The 21075-nt window shown below is 36.5% G+C and overlaps 1 protein-coding gene across 1 annotated transcript in view; it reads right to left on the minus strand.

Moving 5' to 3' along the window:
* Positions 1-8080: 8080 nt before the first annotated feature.
* Pcdh10 (protocadherin 10) overlaps positions 8081-21075 on the minus strand; it is a 59747-nt gene continuing 46752 nt past the window's right edge. Inside the window, exon 5 of the mRNA XM_048424696.3 lies at positions 8081-13376. Coding sequence (XP_048280653.1) covers positions 13306-13376 — 71 coding nt within the window. The 3' untranslated portion in view covers positions 8081-13305. The remainder of the gene's footprint in view (positions 13377-21075) is intronic.

Raw genomic sequence — 21075 nt, forward strand, 5'->3', positions numbered from 1 at the left:
TTTATGAGTTTTTTTAATGTTGGATACAGCCCTCTATCAGATGTTTAGTTGGTGACAATGTTTTCCGATTCTGGTATTGACCATTTTTCCAATTAAAGGTGTCCTTAACCTTACAGAAGTTTTTGAGTTTCATGATGTTCCATTTTTCACTATTGATATTAGTGCCTGGCCTATCTTTTTTCTGTTCAGAAAGTCATCTGTGCCAATGCATTGAAATCTAAGATCCACTTTCTCTTCTATGAAGTTCACTGTACTTGATTTTGTTTTGAGGTCTTTAATCCAGTTGAACTTGAGCTTTGTACAAGATGATGAATATGACTCTATTTGGATCCGCCGATATGCAAACAGTCAGTTTGATCAGAATAATTTATTGAAGATGCTTTCATTTTTCTAGTTTTTTTCTGCCTTCTTTATCAAAAGTTAGTTGACCGTATGTGTGTGGACTTATATCTGGGTCTTCAATTTGATTCCATTGGTCAACATCTCTTTATTATGACAATACCATAAGTTTATTATTATTATTAGTATTAGTAGTAGTAGTAGTAGTAGTAGTAGTAGTAGTAGTAATAGTAGTAGTAGTAGTAGTGTAGATGTGTAGTACGACTTAAAATAAAAAAATGGTGACTTCTCCAGGAGTTCTTTTATTGTAAGGGTTGCTATAGCTATCCTGACTCTCATGTATTTTAATATGAAACTGAGAAGTTTTTTTTTTACAGTTTGTAAATAATCGTGTTGAATTTTGATGGGGGTTGGTTTTAATCTGTAGATTACTTTTAGTAAAATGACAGTTTTTACTATGTTAATCCTACTTATCCATGAGCATAGGCAGTTTATGATATCTTCTTCGATATCTTTCTTCAAAGACTTGAAGTTTTTATCATACACGTCTTTCACTTGTTTGGTTGCATTATTCCAAGATATTTTATATTATTTGAGGCTATTGTGAAGGGTATTGTTTCCCTGATATTTTTATCAGCCTTTTTGCCATTAGTATATGGGAGGGTTGCTGATTTCTGACTAATCTTGTATTCAGTCACTTTAATGAAAATTTTTACCAGATGCGAGTGTTCCGTGGTGGATTTTTAGGGTCACTTATTTATACTATCATATCACCAACAAATAATAATACTATGACTTCTTTTCTAATTTGTATCCCATTGATCTCTTTTTATTGTCTTATTGCTTTATCCTTGATTTTAGTGAAATTGCTTTAAGTTTCTCCTATTTAATTTGATGTTGGCTATAGGCTTGTTGTAAATTGTCTTTATTATGTTTAGTTATGTCACTTGTATCCCTGATCTCTATAAGGCCTTTATTTTGAAGGGATACTGGATTTTGTCGAAGAACATTTCAGCATCGAATGAGATGATTTTGATGTTTTTCTTTAAGTTTGTTTATATGATGTATTACATTGAAAGCTTTTCATACGTTTTTTTAAAATTGATTTTATTGAGCTATACATTTTTCTCTGCTTCCCACCCTACTGTTCCCCTACCCTTCAAACCTTTCCTATGATCTCCATGCTCTCAATTTACTTAGGAGATCTTGTCTTTTTCCATGTATGTCTCTCTTAGTGTCCTCCTTGTTGTCTAGATTCTCTGGGATTGTGATTTGTAGGCTGGTTTTCTTTGCTTTATGTTTAAAAATCAATTATGAGTGAATAATATTAGCATGACAATTTTTTTCTTTTTTTATTTATTTATTAAAAATTTCCACCTCCTCCCTGCCTCCCTTTTCCATTCTCCTCCCCACCTTCCCCTCCTCACCTCCCCCTCCCTCTCTAGTCCTAAGAGCAGTCAGGGTTCCCTGCCCCATGGGAAGTCCAAGGTCTTCCCTCCTCCATCCAGGTATATAAAGGTAAACATCCAAACAAACCAGGCTCCCACAATGTCAGACCATGCAGTAGAACAGAAATCCAGTGTCATTGTCCTTGGCTTCTCAGTCAGTCTTCATGGCCAGCCAGGTTCAGAGTGTACATTTTGATCACATGCTCCAACACTCCCAGTCCAGCTGGCCTTGGTGAGCTCCCATTAGATCAGTCCCACTGTCTCAGTGGGTGGACGCACCTCTCATGATCCTGACTTCCTTCTTGTTCTCCCTCCTTCTGCTCCTCATTTGGACCTTGGGAGGTAAGCCCAGTGCTCTAATGTGGATCTCTGTCTCTATCTCCATCCATCACCAGATGAAGGTTCTATGGTGATATGCAAAATGTTCATCAGTGTGGCTATGGGACAAGGCCAGTTCAGGCACCCTCTCCTCTGCTGCCCAAGGAACAATCTGGGGACCTCTCCTTGGACCTGGGAACCCCTCTAGAGAGAAGTCCCTAGCAAACCCTAAAATGGCTCCCTTAATTAAGATATTTACTTCCCTGCTTCCATATCCACCCTTCCTCCATCCCACTCATCCCATTCCCCCAAGTTTTCCCCAATCCTCCCTTTCTCCCCTCTCTCTACCCATCTCCCCTTGCATCCACCCCTCACCCCCCAAACCCCCGTGCACCCAAGTTTTGCCTGAAAATCTTGTCTACTTCCAATATCCAGGAGGATAACTATATGATTTTTTTTAGGTTTACCTTCTTATTTAGCTTCTCTAGAATCACAAATTATAGGCTCGAAGTCCTTAAATTATGCCTAGAATCCACTTCTGAGTGAGTACATACCATATTCCTCTTTTTAGGTCTGGGATACCTCACTCAGTAAAGCGTTTTCTATTTCCATTCATCTGCATGCAAAATTCAAGATGTCATTGTTTTTTACTGCTGAGTATAACTCTAATGTGTATATGTTCCACACCTTCTTTAACCATTCTTCTATTGAGGGGCACTTACTTTGACCATCTTACACCTATCAGAATAGCTAAACTCAAAAACACCAGTGATAACCTATGCTGGAGAGGATGTGGAGTGAGGGGAACACTCATCCATTGTTGGTGGGAATGAAAACTTGTGCAGCCACTGTGGAAATCAGTGTGGCAGTTTCTCATGAAACTGGGAGTCAATCTACCTCAGGACCCAGCAATCACACTCTTGGGAATATACCCAAGAGATGCCCTATCATACTACAAAAGCATTTGCTCAACTATGTTCATAGCGGCACTCTTTGTAATAGCCAGTACCTGGAAACAACCTAGGTGCCCCTCAATAGAAGAATGGTTAAAGAAGGTGTGGAACATGACAATTTCTTAGAAAATTAGGAAACAACCTTCCTCAAGACCCAGCAATACCACTTTTGGGTATATACCCAAAGGGTGTTCAATTGTACCACAAGGACATGTACTCAACTATGTTCATTGCAGCATTGTTTGTCATAGCTAGAACCTGGAAAAAACCTAAATGCACTGCGACCAAACAATGGAAAAGGTGTTCATATGTTAAAGCATCCTTGTTTCTCTGGGATGAAACTTACTTGATCATGATGGATAATCATTTTTGACATGTTCTTGGATCACTTTGCCAGTATTTTATTGAATATTTTTGCATCAATGTTCATGAGGACAAGTGTTTTGTAATTCTCTTTCTTTTTGAGTTTTTGTGTGATTGAATATCAGGTTGACTGTAGCCTCATAAAAAGAATTTGGCAATATTCTTTCTGTTCCTATTTAATAGACTAGTTTTTAGCGTATTGGTATTAACTCTTACTTGGAAGTCTGGCAGAATTCTATGCAAAAATCATCTGGTCTTAGACTTTTTTTGGGGGGGATACTTTTACTGATTGGTTCCATTTCCATAGGAGTTATGGTTTACTTAAATTATTTGTCTTGGTTTATCTTTGGTAAGTTGTAAGTATCTAGAAAATTATCTGTTTCTTTTAAATTTTCCAATTTGATGGAGTACAGATTTTTAAAGTATGTCCTTATGATTATCTGAATTTTCTCAATTTCTATTGTTATTCCCCCTTTTGTTTCTGAATTTGTTAATATGCATATTATCTCTCTGCCTTTTATTTAGTTTGGATAAAGATTTGTCTATTTTGTTGATTTTCTCAAGGAACCCATACTTTTATTCATTCATTGTTTCATTGATTCTTTGGATGGTAGTGGTGGTGGTATGTTTGTTGGTCTATCTGTATGTATGTATGTATGTATGTATGGATGGATGGATGGATGGATGGGTGGATGTGTATATATTTTCCTTCTTTTAATTTTTCTGCTCTGAGATTATTTATTGGCTGTTTTTGTTTGTTTTTTTGTTTTGCTTTGCTATTTTTTTAAAAAATTTAATTGGGGTGTCTTACAGTTTCAGAGGTTCAGTCATTAACATCATGATAAGGAGCATGGCAGCATGCAGGCAGACATGGCACTGGCTACATCTTGACCAGAAGGTAGCAGGAAGTCAACTGTTTGTCACACTGAGGGAAGCTAGAGCAAAAGAGACCTCAAAGTTCACCCCAATAGTGACATACTTCGTTCAAAAATGCCATACCTCCTAATAGTGTTGCTCCCTTTGGACACTTACCTAAAGCATTCCTAAGTTTATTGGCCAGAAATGATAGAAAATAATCAAAGAATCAGAAGGTAGACCCACAGAGTGAGAGGGTAAATATGAAAGTCTAAGAGCTGAGCAAAAATCATAGCCCTGACCATAGCTCAAAGAATGCTCTTAAATGTAAATATATAATAAATGAATATAACAAAGTAATTTCTTTCCCTACATCAAAATATACAACTGAAAAGATTGTTATCTGGACTTCTATAGTAATGTTTTAGAATCTTTATCTTAAAGATTCTAAAAAAATGTTTTGTTCTTTTCATGAGTATAGTTAGCCTCCTTCGGTTACAGTCCTCCTTCTAGCACCTTCTGTAAGGCTGGATACTGTTTAACTTTATCTTTATAACAGAATATTTTATTTTCTCCATCTATGGTGGAAGAAGTTTTTCCTGGAAAGAGTTATTTGGACTAGCATCTTTGGTCTCTTAGAGTCACAGAACATCATTCCAGGCCCTTCTGTCTTAGGGTCTCCATTGAAAAATCAGGTGTTATTCTAATAATTCTGCCTTTACGTGTTACTTGACATTTTTCCCTTTTAAACTTTTATATTTTTTTCGTTGTTATGTGGTGAAAGTACTTTCTTTTATTATTCAGTCTATCTGGTATTCTGTATGTTTCTTGTAACTTTATAGGCATCTCTTTCTTTGATTAAAGTTTTCTTATATGATTTTGTAGAAAACGTCTTTCTGTACCTTTGAGCGAAGTTTCTTCTCCTTCCTCTATACCTAATGTTTTTATATTTTTGCGTTTTCATAGTTTCTAAGATTTCCTGGATATTTTATTTTCAGAGATATTTTAAATTCAAGTTTTTTTCAAATGTATCTATTTCATTTTTCATATCTTCAATGCCTGAGGTTTCCAGTTCTTGTATTCTGTTAATGTAGTTCCTCCTGAAATTTCTTAATTTTTCATTTCCAGAATTCTGTCAGTTAGTGTTTTTTATTTATTTTATTTCCAATTTAAAGTCCTGAACAGTTTTATTTTTGTGTTTTCCAGGATTTCTTTTAGTGATTTATTAATTTCTTCTTTAAGGACCTCTATCATATTTGTAAAGGCTGTTTTGAGATCTTTTTCTTGTGCTTCATCATATTGGAACATTCAGGGCCTGTTTTATGATACCTGTGATTTCCTGGAGCCATGTTGACTTAGCTGTTTTTCATTATATTTTTATGTTTTTATGCTGGTTTCTTAGCACCTGGGTTTTGGATGATTTTAGGAATAGGTGTTCATTTCTGGATTTTTTTTTTTTATTATTGGGTGAGTACTTGGTTCCTTCGTTTTTCTTTCTGCTATTTCCTTCACCCATTCAGCTGTTGTGTTCATAGGGAGTGCTTGCTGGTGTTGCCAGTTGGGATACTGAAATGAGTAGCGGGCAGAAAGGTTGGAGAAGGTCTTTGTGATATGTTGGGGATGGGATGAGAGAGGAAAGGGAGATCACAGCAGGCTTTCTCTTACAGAGGTAAGGATGAGACTCAGGGGACTGGATCTCATGAGTAAGAGAGTTGTGGGTCTGGCTTTAGCCTTCTTGTTGCCTTTGGAAAATAAGTCCTGGTGTTAGCAGGGGGTGTCTTCTGGAGTTGGAGTCCGAGACAAAGTAACAAGTAGTGGGATAAACATTAGGAGAAGATTTGACATCAACAGAAGATGGGAACAGGGGTACAGAGAAGGCTGGCATCAGTGTTCAGCTACAAAGCTGTGGATGAGACTGGAGGATTGGGTCTAGGGCAACAAAGAGAGAGAGGAGAAGGTCTGTGAGCAGCCTACTTGATTTTCTGGTCAGTAAACGGGGAGGTCTAGAGTTGGGGGCTAAAAGCAATGAGAGTTTGGGAGGTATATTAAGAGAGGATGGTTTGTGGGATCCTCTGGAGACTTGGGCAGGGGAAAAGGAAGGCTGAAGCTGCTTTCTGCTGAAGTGCTAGGAACAAATGTGGGGGAACCTTAATTTTATTTTTAATGGTGTTATACAATACAGTGTAAAGAAATTATTGTTACTGACAGTCATTAATTTATAAGTAATTTCTTTACTAATTGTCAATTCATAAGATGGAATTTTAAGGCATATTGTTCTTTTTTATATAAGCCTAATGTCACAAATGTGTTACAAAGTTCCTTCACCACAAAATGTAGATATTTATTTTCTTTAAACAATCTAAACTGTAGTGTTGATAGCTGAAAAAACTAGAAATATCAGTATGAATAATTCAGGTTCTTGAACATATGAGTATTGGTTAATCAAAAGACGTTGAGGAGAGAGCGGGCCTGTGTTCCTTCCCACCCGGGTAGCTTACACCCGAAATAATCACACAAAAACTGTTTTCATTTAAACTCTGCCTGACCCATTATCTCTAACCTCTTCTTGGCTAATTCTCACATATTAGTTTAACTCATTTCCATTAATGTGTATCACCACTTTACTGTGGCTTACCGGCATAAGTCTAACCAGCGTCTGTCTAAGGCAGGAGAATCATGGCATCTGCCTGACTCAGCTCTTCTTCCCAGAATTCAGTTCACTCTCCCTGCCTACCTAAGCTGCTGCCCTATCAATAGGCCAAGCCAGTTTCTTTATTCAGTCAACGAAAGCAACAAAATACATAAGGTCCTCCTACACCATAAAGATATAATGCTCATAGAAATGTCTTCCAATGTTGTATTAAATGGGAACCATAATATTTAAAGGTTATCTGTGTTTTTTCCTGAAGAAAAGGAATACAACTGTGTTCTTAAATTTAGCTTTTAAGATACTTTCATATCCTTAAGAGTGTAGTCAGTTTCCATTTTCTTTTGTCACTTGCAATTAAGCTGTTAAACCATTCAGAAAAATCCTGCAGGCTCCCTACTTATCTTTGTTATCATCATGAGAAATGATTTCAAATAGATAGAAAATAAATTAGAAATCACTGGAATCATTAATCTTTAGACATTATTGTGTTGAAATTACCGTGTATTATTATATAGACACATGTAAATTCAGAGTATAGTGATGAGCACAAAAAATATGTTGTCAACTACTTATTAAGTAATAGTATAGAAAGAAACCTACCCAGTCCTCCAGCAGTATTTTAAGTGTGGTACTTGGTACACTGTCAGTTTCTGAGCCGGTGTGCTAGTTTCATACCTGTTTCTGTGATATATCCTGACAGAAAGCAACTTAGGGAAGGAAAGAGTTTATTATTAATCTTACAATTGCAGGTTACACTTCATGGTTTAGGGGAAGTCAAACACATACACTCAAGTAGCTAGTCATATGACATCATAGTCAAGAGCAGAAACAAATGGATCCAGGCTGCTTGCTTGCTTCTCCTATCTAGTTTTTTTGCATCTTATATAATTTAGGGATCCCTGCTAGGGGTTGGTGCTGTCCACAGGGGCTGTATCAGTTAACAGACAATCCCGTGGAAATGCTCACAGACAATTTGGTCTAGATAACTGCTCAACTGCTACTCTTTTTCCAGGTGATTTTAGGTTAAGGCAAGTTGACATTTTCAGTTAACTGTAACAGTGGGAGACACATGATTTGGATTCAAATGTTTGGAATTCAAATACACGTCGTCATTCAAACTATTTCTCATGAACTCAATGCATTTCACCATTTGCGCTGATCCAATGTCTGTATTTTATTAAGTGATGCTTCAAAGAGATTATGTCTTTTTTGCTAATAACAGCAAAAAAAAAACAACACTAAAGCAGTGTTTACAAATCTCAGAAAACAGAGAGAACTGATGATCCTTGTGATGATTCTTCTCATCTCCTATATAATTCTTTTAGGCATATTTAACACACATTGTAGAAAAATAAGAGTTAACATCATCTATTTGTAGTATGTCAAATGCAGTATGAGTTTCATATGTCATAATCCATGAATTGTGTCAATGAATAAATAAGTCAATGAGGGGAATTCAGTATTAGACATAAATTATTAAAAATAAAGGAATAAATAAGCAAGATGGAAAAAAGAAAGGAAGGAAAGGAGACAGAGAGAGAGAGAGAGAGAGAGAGAGAGAGAGAGAGAGAGAGAGAACAAAGTCAGAGCACAGTTATTTACTTCTAGTTGTATGTTTGTGTATGTATGCTTGGTGTGTATTGTGTGTGTGTGTGTGTGTGTGTTCATCTGTGAATTAGTAGATATATAAGCACATGTGAGCAAGCAGAAGGAGGCCTGAGGTTGACCTTAAGTACCCTGTTTGTTTCTCTGTTTATAAGACAGGGTCTCTACATGGCCCTGGTCGTCCTGGAATCCAGTATGTAGACCAGGCTGGTCTCAAACTCCCAGAAATACACCTGTCTATAACTCAGAGTGCTGATATTAAAAGTGTGTGCCATCACTCCTGGCTTGGTGCCCTTTTTGATAGTTCTCCACTCTACTTTTTGCAGCATAGTGTGTTGCTGAACTCAGGACCTGCCAATCTAGGTAGGCTAGCTAGCCAGTTTACCCCAGGGATTCCCTGTATGTACCTTCCAAGCACTAGAATGACTAGTGGTTACCACACAAACCTAGCTTTGGATGTGGATTATGGATATCAAAACTCTGATTCTCAGACTTACAGAGCAAGAATTTTGCTCAGTGAGCCAACATCCCAGACCCACAATTTGCTTTATAAAGTTATCATAACTTAGAGAAAAAGAACATAAAATTGATGCTTATGGAAGTAGGAAGATATGGGAAGAACAGGGGCATGTAAAATGATCAAAATATATTGTATGAATTTTTTCAATAAAAAATAACTGCAATAAAGGCCTTACCCCAACCAAATACAACTCTATATCCTGTGTCCGATGTGCATCAACTTTTCTGCTTTCTTGCATTTTGGCTGTCATTTTGTCACATGAGTTTAAGCCACATCCTCACAGCCCAATTTTCTATTTCTGAGAAGTAAATGGAATCAACATTTCCCAAAATATGTCCTCCATAACTCTCATTAAGGGATGCTAATTTTGTACAAAAACATTTCTATGGTCAGTGGTTTGGAATATGAAGCTAAAATACTGTTAAATAAGACTGAGTCTTATTTAATTATTTATTAATTGAAAGACTCTCAAGAGACTGTTAACAAAATAAAGAATTTTAAATCTTTCAGAAACTGATACAACATATAACGTCCTTTTGAAAATGAAATTCCCTATATTTTCCTTTTCAATGACTCCCAACTAGTTAGTGAAGGCGATGCTTTGGCAACAACGCTGTGGGGTTTAAACCAGGAAATGTCCTACTTTCATTCTTTCCCCATGCATTGTACTACTGACTCTTCCTGGGAAGGAATAAAGAAATATTTATTCACTATACATAGGGCACTGAATACTGTTCAAAGAAGCTGTTCCACTCAACTATATTTTAGTAAACCAATGCATTTATTGGCGTTACTTACAAGAACATGGATAATTCCAAGGCTGTGCATCATGAAAGTGCCCAAGACAGCAGGTGAACAATAAGGCTGTACTCCTGGCGCTTCCTACCCAGTTAGCAGCCGAACACTTCAGAGAGTTTTCTCTCCTAGCAATTGTTTAGAGATTTCCTATCCTTTAGAAGTAACCTTGTGAATTTTGTCACTTTCTGAGCTTTTTATCCTTGTGAGATTCATGAACTTCCTGAGTCATGAGCTTCTCTTTCCTTTCCTGCTAAGATTATTTCTATTCATTAAAAAAAATTAGCTATTAAATTCCTATCTTTTGGTAATAATAATAAAGGTGATCAATACAGAAGAACGTGATGTCATTATGTATCTAATAAAGGCTTAAATTAAATTTAACCACTAAACTCTTCTCATCATTCTTGTTGGTTGTATCATTAGTTTTAAATAAATCACACAGTCATAGTGTAGAGATTTATGCCTCTAAAACAATTTCTCTTTAAAATTCAGAAACTATTTTGGTCCATTACAGTGAAGCATTACATAGGGAAGTGCTCCATTCCATCTTCTATACACTGAGAGAATGACAACAGTTGCACACAGGTTATAGGTCACTTCCAAGTTCTACCATTCACTAGCCTTATCCTTAAGTAATAAGTTTACATATATCAGTTTGTCTTGTGTTGATGTGTGAGTGTGATCCCTTTCATGTAAGTGATGTGACAAAGGGCACACTGTTTTGCAAATGAACTACTCAGACAACTCTGTAAGCACTTGCTTTCTCAATAACCTCTTAATTATTTGTAGTTTGTTTTAAAGACCATCCTGGCATTCTTTGCCTGGTTTGTGCTATACTATTGAGTCACACAAAAACACATGGTAGAGGTTTTGGATTTTATCATATTTTAACAAAATGACATCATTCATTACACATATCAGAAGAATATCTAAATGTAAGGAATCTTCATCAGATAATACTATAAACACTGTATTGGGTCACTAAGTGGTTTGCATGGTTTTTTTTTTTTTTTAGAGATTTTTCTCTCCTGAGCAAGGAACCTAGTTGAGTTCAGGGTAGAGTGCAATCACAGAACATAAAACAATTCTCTACCTAAGCAATAGAGATTGTTTTGTGAAACTTCATCCCATAATGAATTCTATATATGATCAAATTTAGATCTGAGACTCTGAATTGACCATAAAACTTTAGGAATGTTATATGGTTTTCAAGCTGTACAAGTAGTGATCCAGAAATCTTAGCATCATATAAGGTCATCTATTTCCTACTTGTTCAGCTAGTTTTGAAGGATGGTTCTAATTCCTTTTATGCACTAATTTGTTACTGCATGTCTGAAACATTCAAATTTTCAAAATTTTGTCATTTATCCCAGAAAAAAGACATTTCAGATTGTTGTGTTTTAAAGATGACAGTTTCAGAGCAAACTGACAATTTTGTTTTCCTAAAATACTACTTGAATTATCATCATTTCCGTCCATACATATTTTGAAGATTAATAAGTGGTAGGTTTTACAAGATGCCAAAAATGGGAAAAATCCTTAACCTAGATGGAAGGCATAACTATTGCAATCCATTGCCTCCTCAGTTCTCTGTGAATTGCCATTGGTTCCTCAGTATTTTTCATTCAAAATTGTTACCCCCTTTTCCTTTGATGTCAAGTGTAAGTGGTAGTATTGCTCCATTCTGAATATACTAGAATTTATATCATTTTGTCTTGAATTTTAAAACTTTTTGTTGTTATTCTTGGTAACCAGTGTAGATGAATTTTTTCAATCATTTATAAGGAATATAATTTTATGAGAAGGCATGCCCTTTATATATAAAAAAAGATTCTTTATGTATAACTAATTCCAAAAACTAATTATGAGAGCTACTTAACTGAAAGCAGTCAGGATAATTATAGAATATTAAAAGTTAGCAGAACATACTCTTTAAAAAAAGTTAGTTTCATGGTATCTGTTCTTAATAAGTTAAGGATTTGTGACAAGCTTTGACTTTACACAGACACACTGAATTCTTTTACTTACCCATTATTGGGAGAAAAGAAAATGAATGAAAGTATTTCAGATACTATTCTAAAAAAAAAAACAACATTTTCTTTAAATTTCTCTGTATGTGTATTTTGTCTGCATGTATGTATGTGCCCTGTGTGAATACCTGTTGACTAGGAATGCAAGAGGTGGAAATGTGATCCACTAGACTTTGAATTCTGGAAAGTTGTAAAGCTCCATGTATCCACTGAGAACGCATTCCCATTAATTTACAATGGCAGTAAGTAATGTAACTTGCTAAGGCATCTCTCCAGCCCAATCCTTTTTAAATACTCTGGGCATGCCTCTACTGGTTCTGGGAACTTGCTTTCTTATGGAAGAGAACTGTGTGGAAGGGATCTGGACTGTTTCATTGATACCATGTGGGATTTCTATTAAGTTGCCGAAGTGTGATGTTTGCCATCTCTGGCCTATCAGATTGGATAGATATTTCTACCCTCATAACACTCTCCTCTGCAATGGAAGTCAGGCGCCATTGTCCTTGAAAAGTGGGAGAGCTTTTGTTACACTAGGTTTCTTGTTTGTCTTCACAGGCATTTTATTTCGTACTAAAAGGATAACAGTTATGAACGGATTAGGCCCTTCTTAGGCAGGAGAATCCTGCCTGGGATAACAGTGCCTGTCGTTACAAATTCTTCAATAATCTGCCAGGAACGGGTTGTGCTGTGTAGCGCTGCTCATTTCTATATCTCATTTTGGATTGATGTACGCGCACTTTTATATCCTTCAGTTCGATATAACATTTGGCCTTTCATGTTCTCAGCTTAAGCTACAGGGAATTCAAAGATATTTCAAAGTGTAATTATGCCAATCTGCATATAAAAGGCTATATGTCCTACAGAGGGTTTTATGAAAAAGCAAATGCTTTCAAAGAAGAAAATTAGAAGTAATTCTCACAACTGAAAGTCACCAAAGTTAATGCATATTTCATTTGACGAGAACACTTTATATTTTTAAGCCGATATATTAATCCAGAAAATAGTGGTGATTGTGTGTGTGTGTGTGTGTGTGTGTGTGTGTGTGTGTGATGTGTGTGAGTGAAGTGATGAGGAATAAAGTAGAAGTGAAAATTGAAGAGCAAAGCAAAGAAAGGGCAAGTGCACACTATATATGTTGTTCGGAAAAATAGCCTTATGACACCAGAAAAGTCAATGCTTATATTACTGTAACAGACAATGAGTTTCTCAATTATCTATTGTATTAGCTATCTATTGTTGCTAAACAAGACTCCCAGGAAGAAAGCAGCGTAATCCTCCCGCGTTTATCTCACAGTTTGTGTGGTTTGGAATTAGTGCAGCTCAGTTAGTGCCGGGCTGAAGTCTCTCGGGAGATTTTCGGTCACGCTGTCTGCTGGGGAGCAGTCTTATCTGAATGCTGAAGTTGAGATGCGACTTCTGAGATCAGTCATGTGGTTGTTTGCTTGCCTCCATCTTTCGTCAAATGAGCCTCTCCACGCAGCTGCATCCACAGCATTTCTGCAAACAGCACAAGAGACAAGCAAACAGTATATATACAAGGAGCCTCTCAAAGGGACTACCAAAGAAGCTGTTCTATCCTGACGTCACAGAGATGTCTCTTGCCTCCTCCCACTGTGATCTCTCAAAGCTGGCTTGTTATATCCCACTTCCCTTCAAGAGATAGGTTTGAATGACAGAGGCTGTCTCCCTTCATGTGTCTGTTCTTGCAAAGTCATTTTTTAGCCTTTTTTTTATAAAACATGCAAACGACCTTTTAAGAAGGAAATCCTATAATGATTTTAAACTGGACAAACATATTTTTTTAAAAAAAATAAACTCTTTAAGTATGTTTTTTCAAGCATATTGCTCTTCAAATTTAACTTTTTGAATTCAGGATGCTTCTTTCACTTAAAATGATGAAAAAGCGGTATGACTTTTAAAGTGTTTCTTTTTATCTTTTAAGGGAGAATTAGCATTTAAGAAACCTCAGAAACATAACTGTGCGATTCTAAAGCTAACAAAGTACTTAGCAGAGAAGTTGAGCAGCATATGGCTATCCTAGTCCCAAACAGTAAACTATGTCTGCATGTGCCAATTCTTAATTACCAGCTCATTAACACACAGGTGTCAATTGCTGGTGGCAAAGGCAATACCCACATGGCCTAGTTTCTGTCGTGCACAGTGTAATTAAATTGACCTCCAGTGCTGAAGCTTGCTAGTTCCCTATTACTATTTGGATACTAATCTCTGCTCCTAATCAAATTAAAACAATATGGCAAATAAATCAATATAAAAAGGGAAAATATGCTATTTTGTGCTGTTTTTTAAAATGCAACTTCATATGGAAATATAACCTTAAAAAGGGTTGTCTAAATAATCACTGATGCTAGATATAACAAACAACAAATAGCAATGTGCATTGCATATACTGAATGTTGGTGAGATCGATCTACATTTGATAATCAGAGTACAGCTGTTGCAAAATAAAGGGAAAATAGATTTTTGTAGATGTGACTTTCAGGTAAATGAGTTGTGTGTGCTATGGTTTTCATTATTGATACGTAATGAAAAATGCATTGTTTAGTTTTACATTTTGATTATTGATTCAAACATTATTCCATCTCAAACATATCAACACTTTGCAATAAAGCCATACCAAACGTAAAAGCTATACCAACAGGTATTTTACAGCTAAGGATTCAAAGCTATGAATGGTCTTACGTGGGTACCGTGGGGATTTGCTAACTAAGTAGAAGTTTATTTTCAAGCTTCTGGTTAAAGAAAGCAAGAGAGATAAATTTTTAGACTAACCTTTCTTCTTCTTAAAATTTCCCTAAAGGAAAAAATTTAAAAACAAAAACACAAGGGACAATAAAAGGAATGTAGAAAAGCCCCTCTTATATCTGGTGAATTTTAAGCACAGTTGGGTGTGCTCACTGACATAACAATATAGGTATGACTTAATTCTTATAACAGAGTAGGAAGATAATGTAAGATTTGTTCCTCAGAAAATCTCAGAGGCTCAGAAACTGGTTGAGCAAATTAGCTGAGGAAAGAGAGTGAAACTAAACCAAAAGCAGGATTTTAAAAAAATGCCATTAGAAGTCATTAGACCTCCCATATGCCCTCATCTCCCAGCACAGGTAGGCGATCAAGTGTTCACTATATTTGGAATAAGGGCTTATCCTTTTGGAGGGTAACAGACGCAGTGCCTAGATTGGAAGACAGCAGGCAGATGTCTGATCATCATACTCGAAGTCTGGATATTCAGTCTCCCAGGTTGCTCTTCCCAATTAACTTTCAGAGCCCCGGTACTTAGGGTTATGCCTCTAAGCAAAAGATCTGAAAAAAATTCTCTTGAACATCGAACTTACTTAAAGAAAATATACCTAAATACAGTAATGTGAACTTTCTAATTAAACTATTCTGCTAAAGGACTTGACAAAAGATTTAGAAAATAAACATGCAATAAAAAGAACCAATGTTGTCACACACAAAACAGACTTTAAAAATAGGTAGAAAATAAACAACCAAACAACAGAAGTTAGTAGAGAAGGTTCAATGTCTAAGTAATAAAGAGTCTGTGATGAAAAAAAGTAAGCAAAAATGATGCAATTTTCAAAATCTTAAAGGGTTCATTTGTAGGTTCAAAGAATTTACAAGGTGCCTTCAGCACAGATTAAAATAGATACACATTCAATTCCATGGTGTTATGAGTTTTCAGAACTTGATAATAAAGTGATTATTCCGTGCATTTACAAAGGAGTTAGGGAACCTTCAGAAAGAGTTGTTTCATGAAAATATTCTTCTTCGGAAGACAGCATGTTGACCCCTCTCAAACACTCTGAGAGTGGAGAGTTAAACAGGGCAGGTAGTTCTGGTTCTCAGAAAGCATACGGATATGTTGAGGTCAACATACTGAGTCTGTCTTTATAGCATTGGATTTCAGTGGTTCTTCTGACTCTCGGGGGTTGTATTCTAGTTACCATTACCTGTCAACATGACACAGTTAGAGAAGAGACTCTCAACTGAGGTATTGCCTACATGAGATGGGTCCGTGTGCAGATCTGTGGGAGATGGACTTGACTGTTATTGATATAAAATGGCAAAGCCCGTTATGGGAGGCACAATTGCTATGCAGGCATTCCTGGGTCATAAGAGAAAGCTAGCTAAGCATTGGTGTGGGAAGCAGCAAGTAGCATTTTTCCATATGCTTGGCTTTTAATTTGGTTTTTGTTCCTGCTCTGACTTCTCTCAATGTTGAACTGTGACCTGGGGGTGTAAAGAAAACCAACACTTTTCTCTCTATTTTGTTTTTAATCACAGTGATTTATTAGTAATAGAAATAAAACTAGAACAAGAAACAAAATTCCACATGCAAGGCCCTGCATAACCTAGCCCTGTGTGTCTATAAATGTCAATCATATGAATGTATAACCCACTCTGAAGTAACATTACAGGCAAGATGGGCTGTGAAAAACTGTTCTCCATCTTCTCAAACAGATAAATTTTCCTAAGACATGACTGAGTTTGTGTGTGAGGGGTTACACCTGTGCACACACTGATGACTCAATTCTGTGCATTATGCATATTTACTCCATGATTAACCTACATCCCTGGCCATTCAGCCAGATATTCTAATACAGTTGTCTTCCTTGACACAAACTATTGCATCTCAAATAATTAGCCTATCATGCAGCTAGAATCTGGACTTGATTTCTATAAAAATAAGCATCTGGGCTTCGATACAATGACAGTGAACAGTTTGGCTTTTAGGTCTGGCACAACTCTAAAATATCAGATAATAGATATCTTTACAGTATTCTTCTCAATAACTTAGAGGATTGAGATATTATCGGGAGTAATGTTAACATTTACTTCATTTCTCAAAATAGACAAAGTTGGGGTGTGTTTGTGTGTGTGTGTGCGTGTGTGTGTGTGTGTTAACAGTTGTGAGCAGATACACACGCACATTTGTGAATGAAGATGAAATAAATCACCATGGCTTCTTTAATATCACTTTCCAAATTCTTTTGTTGATAAAGTCTCTCACTGAATCTACAACTTCTAGATTCAGCTAGACTGGCTGGTAATTAAACCCTAGAGATTGTTCTATAATTTCCTCCTCAGTACTGGGGTTGAAGGTGTGCACCAACTCTCCTTTCTTAGGGCTGGTGACCAAACATAGGTCTTCAGATTTGTGACACAAACACCTATAGACTGAGGCATCTCCCTGACTTAATAATGATGAGCTCTTGAAAAGAAAAAGTAAAATGAATGGAATTTGTGCCCTGGCAATTGAAGCATGCATGGTCAGCTTGTATATAGTGGTTCTGTTGAGTTTGTCCATATTAGGTTTCATGGTCTAAGTTGGTGAGAATGACTGACCAGGTCTCTTCCTCAAGAGGGCACCTGATCTCATTACAGATGGCTGTGTGCCACCATGTAGTTGCTGAGATTTAACTCAGGACCTTTGGAAGATCAGGCAGTGCTCTTAACTGCTAAGCCATATGTCAATCCAATTTCATGCCCCTAAACAGACAGCTTAAATGGGATCAATTGTGACTTCCTTAGAGAATGTCCATTTAAGCTTTTGAGTGGGAAGTAAATCTACCTTTGTTAGAGCTGTGGAGTGATATAAATCTACATTATCAGTGATATCCATTGACTACACTAATGGCACATATGTCTATCAATTTTCCTTAGTTCCAATACCAAAGAACACCTACAAAGTGCATGTTTTTAAAGACTGTGTCTTTACATGTTCTTCTTCCCCTTGGTCACGCACCTATTTTTCATTATAGTGAGATGCTGCTGCTTTCTAGAAATCTCTGTTCATTCTCAAATTATAAACTCATGTCACGGTTTCAAAGATCTTATTGTGATGTTACAGTTAAGAACCTTGATAACTGGCAAAGTCAAGAGGGCATCCAACAATACTGTGCCATTGTTTATCTACTCTTGATATCTAGTGACCTAGCCAGATAGTTTGGTATTTTATTTGCTTGTTTGTGTTTTGTTTTGGCATAGTTGTCCGTTCTTGCTCCAGAGTAAGATTGACAACCAATGTCTTCCTCATCTGAGCTTCAGGGAGACTGTTTTGCTGTGTGTCTGAAAGCAACCACTGTGACACTTTGTGTGGAGTTTTGTGTCCTCTCACATGTTGTGAGGATATATGACTGACACCATTTTACTTTCTTGTCTCCCTATCCAGCAGCAGATATTCTGGTATCTACCTCCAAATTGCAAGGAAGCTCCTTAAACACGGACAGTAAACAACCCAGAATAGCTTCAGGAAGTTCCTGAAACTGAAAGGTTCAAAGAGTTCCTCTTTCCCTATGATTGCATAAGCCCTAGAGACTGCTGAGAGTCATTCTCTGGTGATCTGAGCTTCTTTAAAAAAGCATCTACATCCGCACTTCCTCCATCCCCATCCTTCCCCACTCCCACTCTCCAGGCCCAGAAATGCCTGGAAGAAACAGAGACCAAAGGAACTGACTGCATGCTGACTATATTTTTTGAGTTGCCTACAGTCTGTGCAGTACACTCCAGGTTCCAACTTTCATGAGCTGTCACCCGTGCTGATATGGTCTTTGGTGATTTAGCTATCTTGGAAACTCCTTACCATATTCTGTAAATGACCCCATCCAAAAATATTTATTTACCAAGTTACATGTGGTTGTGTAAGTGCTGGTGCTGTAATGTATTTGCATGTTACCAAGTATAGTTGCTCCTGATGTTACAACAAGGAGCAGAAGCAGAATGGAAAATTTGCTTGGTACAGGTTGAAAATTCAGTACAAAGAGATGGGGTTAGATTAAAATTGAAACTTATGGTCAGAGTCTTTGATGAGTTGACCAACATTCATCTCGTCTCTTTATCCATAACATTAGGACATGGAGAATGGCAAGGCCACAATCTGTGCTAAAGTACTATTGCTGGGAAAGACTCACTTAAAAAAAAAATAGAAATGGTATCAATGTCTACTAATGACATAGAAATGAAGTATAATGAGCATATATTCAGAACTATGAAAAATTGGTATCCTTAAAATTTTTTAATGAAAATATTACAACCGTTATCTTTCATTTTTACTAACATTTTTTGTATTAGTTATATGTGGTGTTTGGTTTCCTCTGTGTTGTTTTCTGGCCAGGCATGCTTTCTTCTATCTTGGTTTTTAAAGATTAAAAATATATGAAATTGACATACTGTATATTGAAAGCCATTCTCAAGCAAATATGATCCATGAAAAATGATAGCTTGCATTGAAATTAAACAATAACTACCAACTGTTACACAAAGATGTCATAATTTAGGCTAACCATCATCTGCTCCTGGGAAAACTATGAAATTATTTTATGTTATTTTTATATTTTTATTGTCTTCCTAAGTTGCTTCTGAAGTAGCTGCTCAAGAAAAAGAGAAGATTAGAAATCATTATTGCAAACAAGATTATGTTATTGTAGACACATTTTTATTTCTTGCAAGGTATCTCATTAAAAAACAAGCCCATTTAACTTTAAGAAAACAAAACCTCATCTTGTTTTCTGTCCTGCCCATCATCAGGTAAATGACCATCTACCAGTGAGACACTGGGATCTACTGGTATCCTTAAATGTATTCACTCTCTTCCCTTTTTCCCTATTTTTATCAGTCTGGCCTGAAAGAAAAGTATGTTACAATGTTACCCTAACTACAAAGTCACAATAACTTTATAATAGGCCAATGTTTATATGTTATTAAAGTACAATTCAATGGTGATTAGGTATTTTCAGTGTTTGCTTCCTTTATTACTATCTCATGTGATAATGCAACATACTCTTCACTACAGAAGAATTGTTGGAAATTGTTTCTTTAGGGGCATGAGAATGTGAATCAGTGGGTACATTACTTGCTGCACAGACATAAGGACCTCAGTGTGAGTCCTCAGGACCCACGAAGAAGTCAACACAACACATCAGGTCTTAAGTGCAACACCAGTAGGAGGAGGTAAAAGGAGACTGACAGATCTTTGGAGCTGGTGGACCAGCTGGCACAGTTGATCAGGGAGCTCCACAACCAGTGAGTGGCCCTGCTCAAAAAAACATAACCTATGTTGACCTTAAACATATACCTATGTGCTTTCACACACAAATATGCACACACACCAAGATAACAAGAATGTATACTACACACAAATGCCCCAAGGTGGTTTCATACTAAATATACCCTGTGTTTGACACCTAAAATTTAAAAACCTCCTGATGTCCCTCCTCATGTTTGTCACCACAACATTATTTCTTTCTTGAAACTCACTTCCTTAGCAGGAGCAATATCTGGACTCAAGAGCACAATTTTTAACATTATCAAATGATTTGACCAAGTACTACAGAATGTTTCGTGTCTCTACATGATCCACTGGTAGTGCCACTCAATTTTCCACATATTCTCTTCATTGAAATTGCAAACACACTGTAATTTAGAATCAGTGAAGTGCCTTTGAAGGGAGCACTGTCTACACCTTTTTTTTTTTTTATTGAGAGGATGGGAACTTGGCCATGAGTGTCCATTTTACTAGACAATACACCTATGGTTCTTGTAAATCATTTTGTAAATGATGGTAGTTTTCAAATAATATCAAAAAGAAATCATCAGTATTGGAGTTATTTCTTGGTACTGAAGACCCTAAGCCAGCTTAGTGATAATGAAAGTTATTAAATACCTTAGTAACTTGATGTTCTAAAGACTAACTTTGTGCTTGCTAAAATCCTTCTCTGTCACAAGCCGACCCCCCCCACACACACACACCAAAACACACGTTTTAAGAGAAGTTGATTGCTGGAAAAATTTAAAATTTACTATTTATTGCATTATTAACTAAATTAAAAAAAACAAGGGCATGAAATATTTCACTGGCATGGAAAGATGGTTAAGAATTCTTGCTATTTAAATTGGTAAAAATTTAATGTAAAATGGTAAAATCACAACGGCCTGTAACTAGAGTATCATGGGATCTGAGGCCCTCTTGTGGCCCTCTCAGGCACATGAAAATACATGGCATACATTCACACAGAACACTTGTGCATGCACATGAATAAAATAAAAACCAATCTTTAAAAATGAGAGAAATGCCACTCATTTTGGAATGAAGCTTACTTCTGGCTTCTGTAACCCCCATGCCCTCATTTTAGAATGAAGCTTATTTTCTGGCTACTGTAACTCCCCAAGTGTATAC

The sequence above is a fragment of the Myodes glareolus genome, chromosome 20, assembly GCF_982192425.1.
Source record: "Myodes glareolus chromosome 20, mMyoGla1.1, whole genome shotgun sequence".
In the NCBI taxonomy this organism is placed as follows: domain Eukaryota; kingdom Metazoa; phylum Chordata; class Mammalia; order Rodentia; family Cricetidae; genus Myodes; species Myodes glareolus.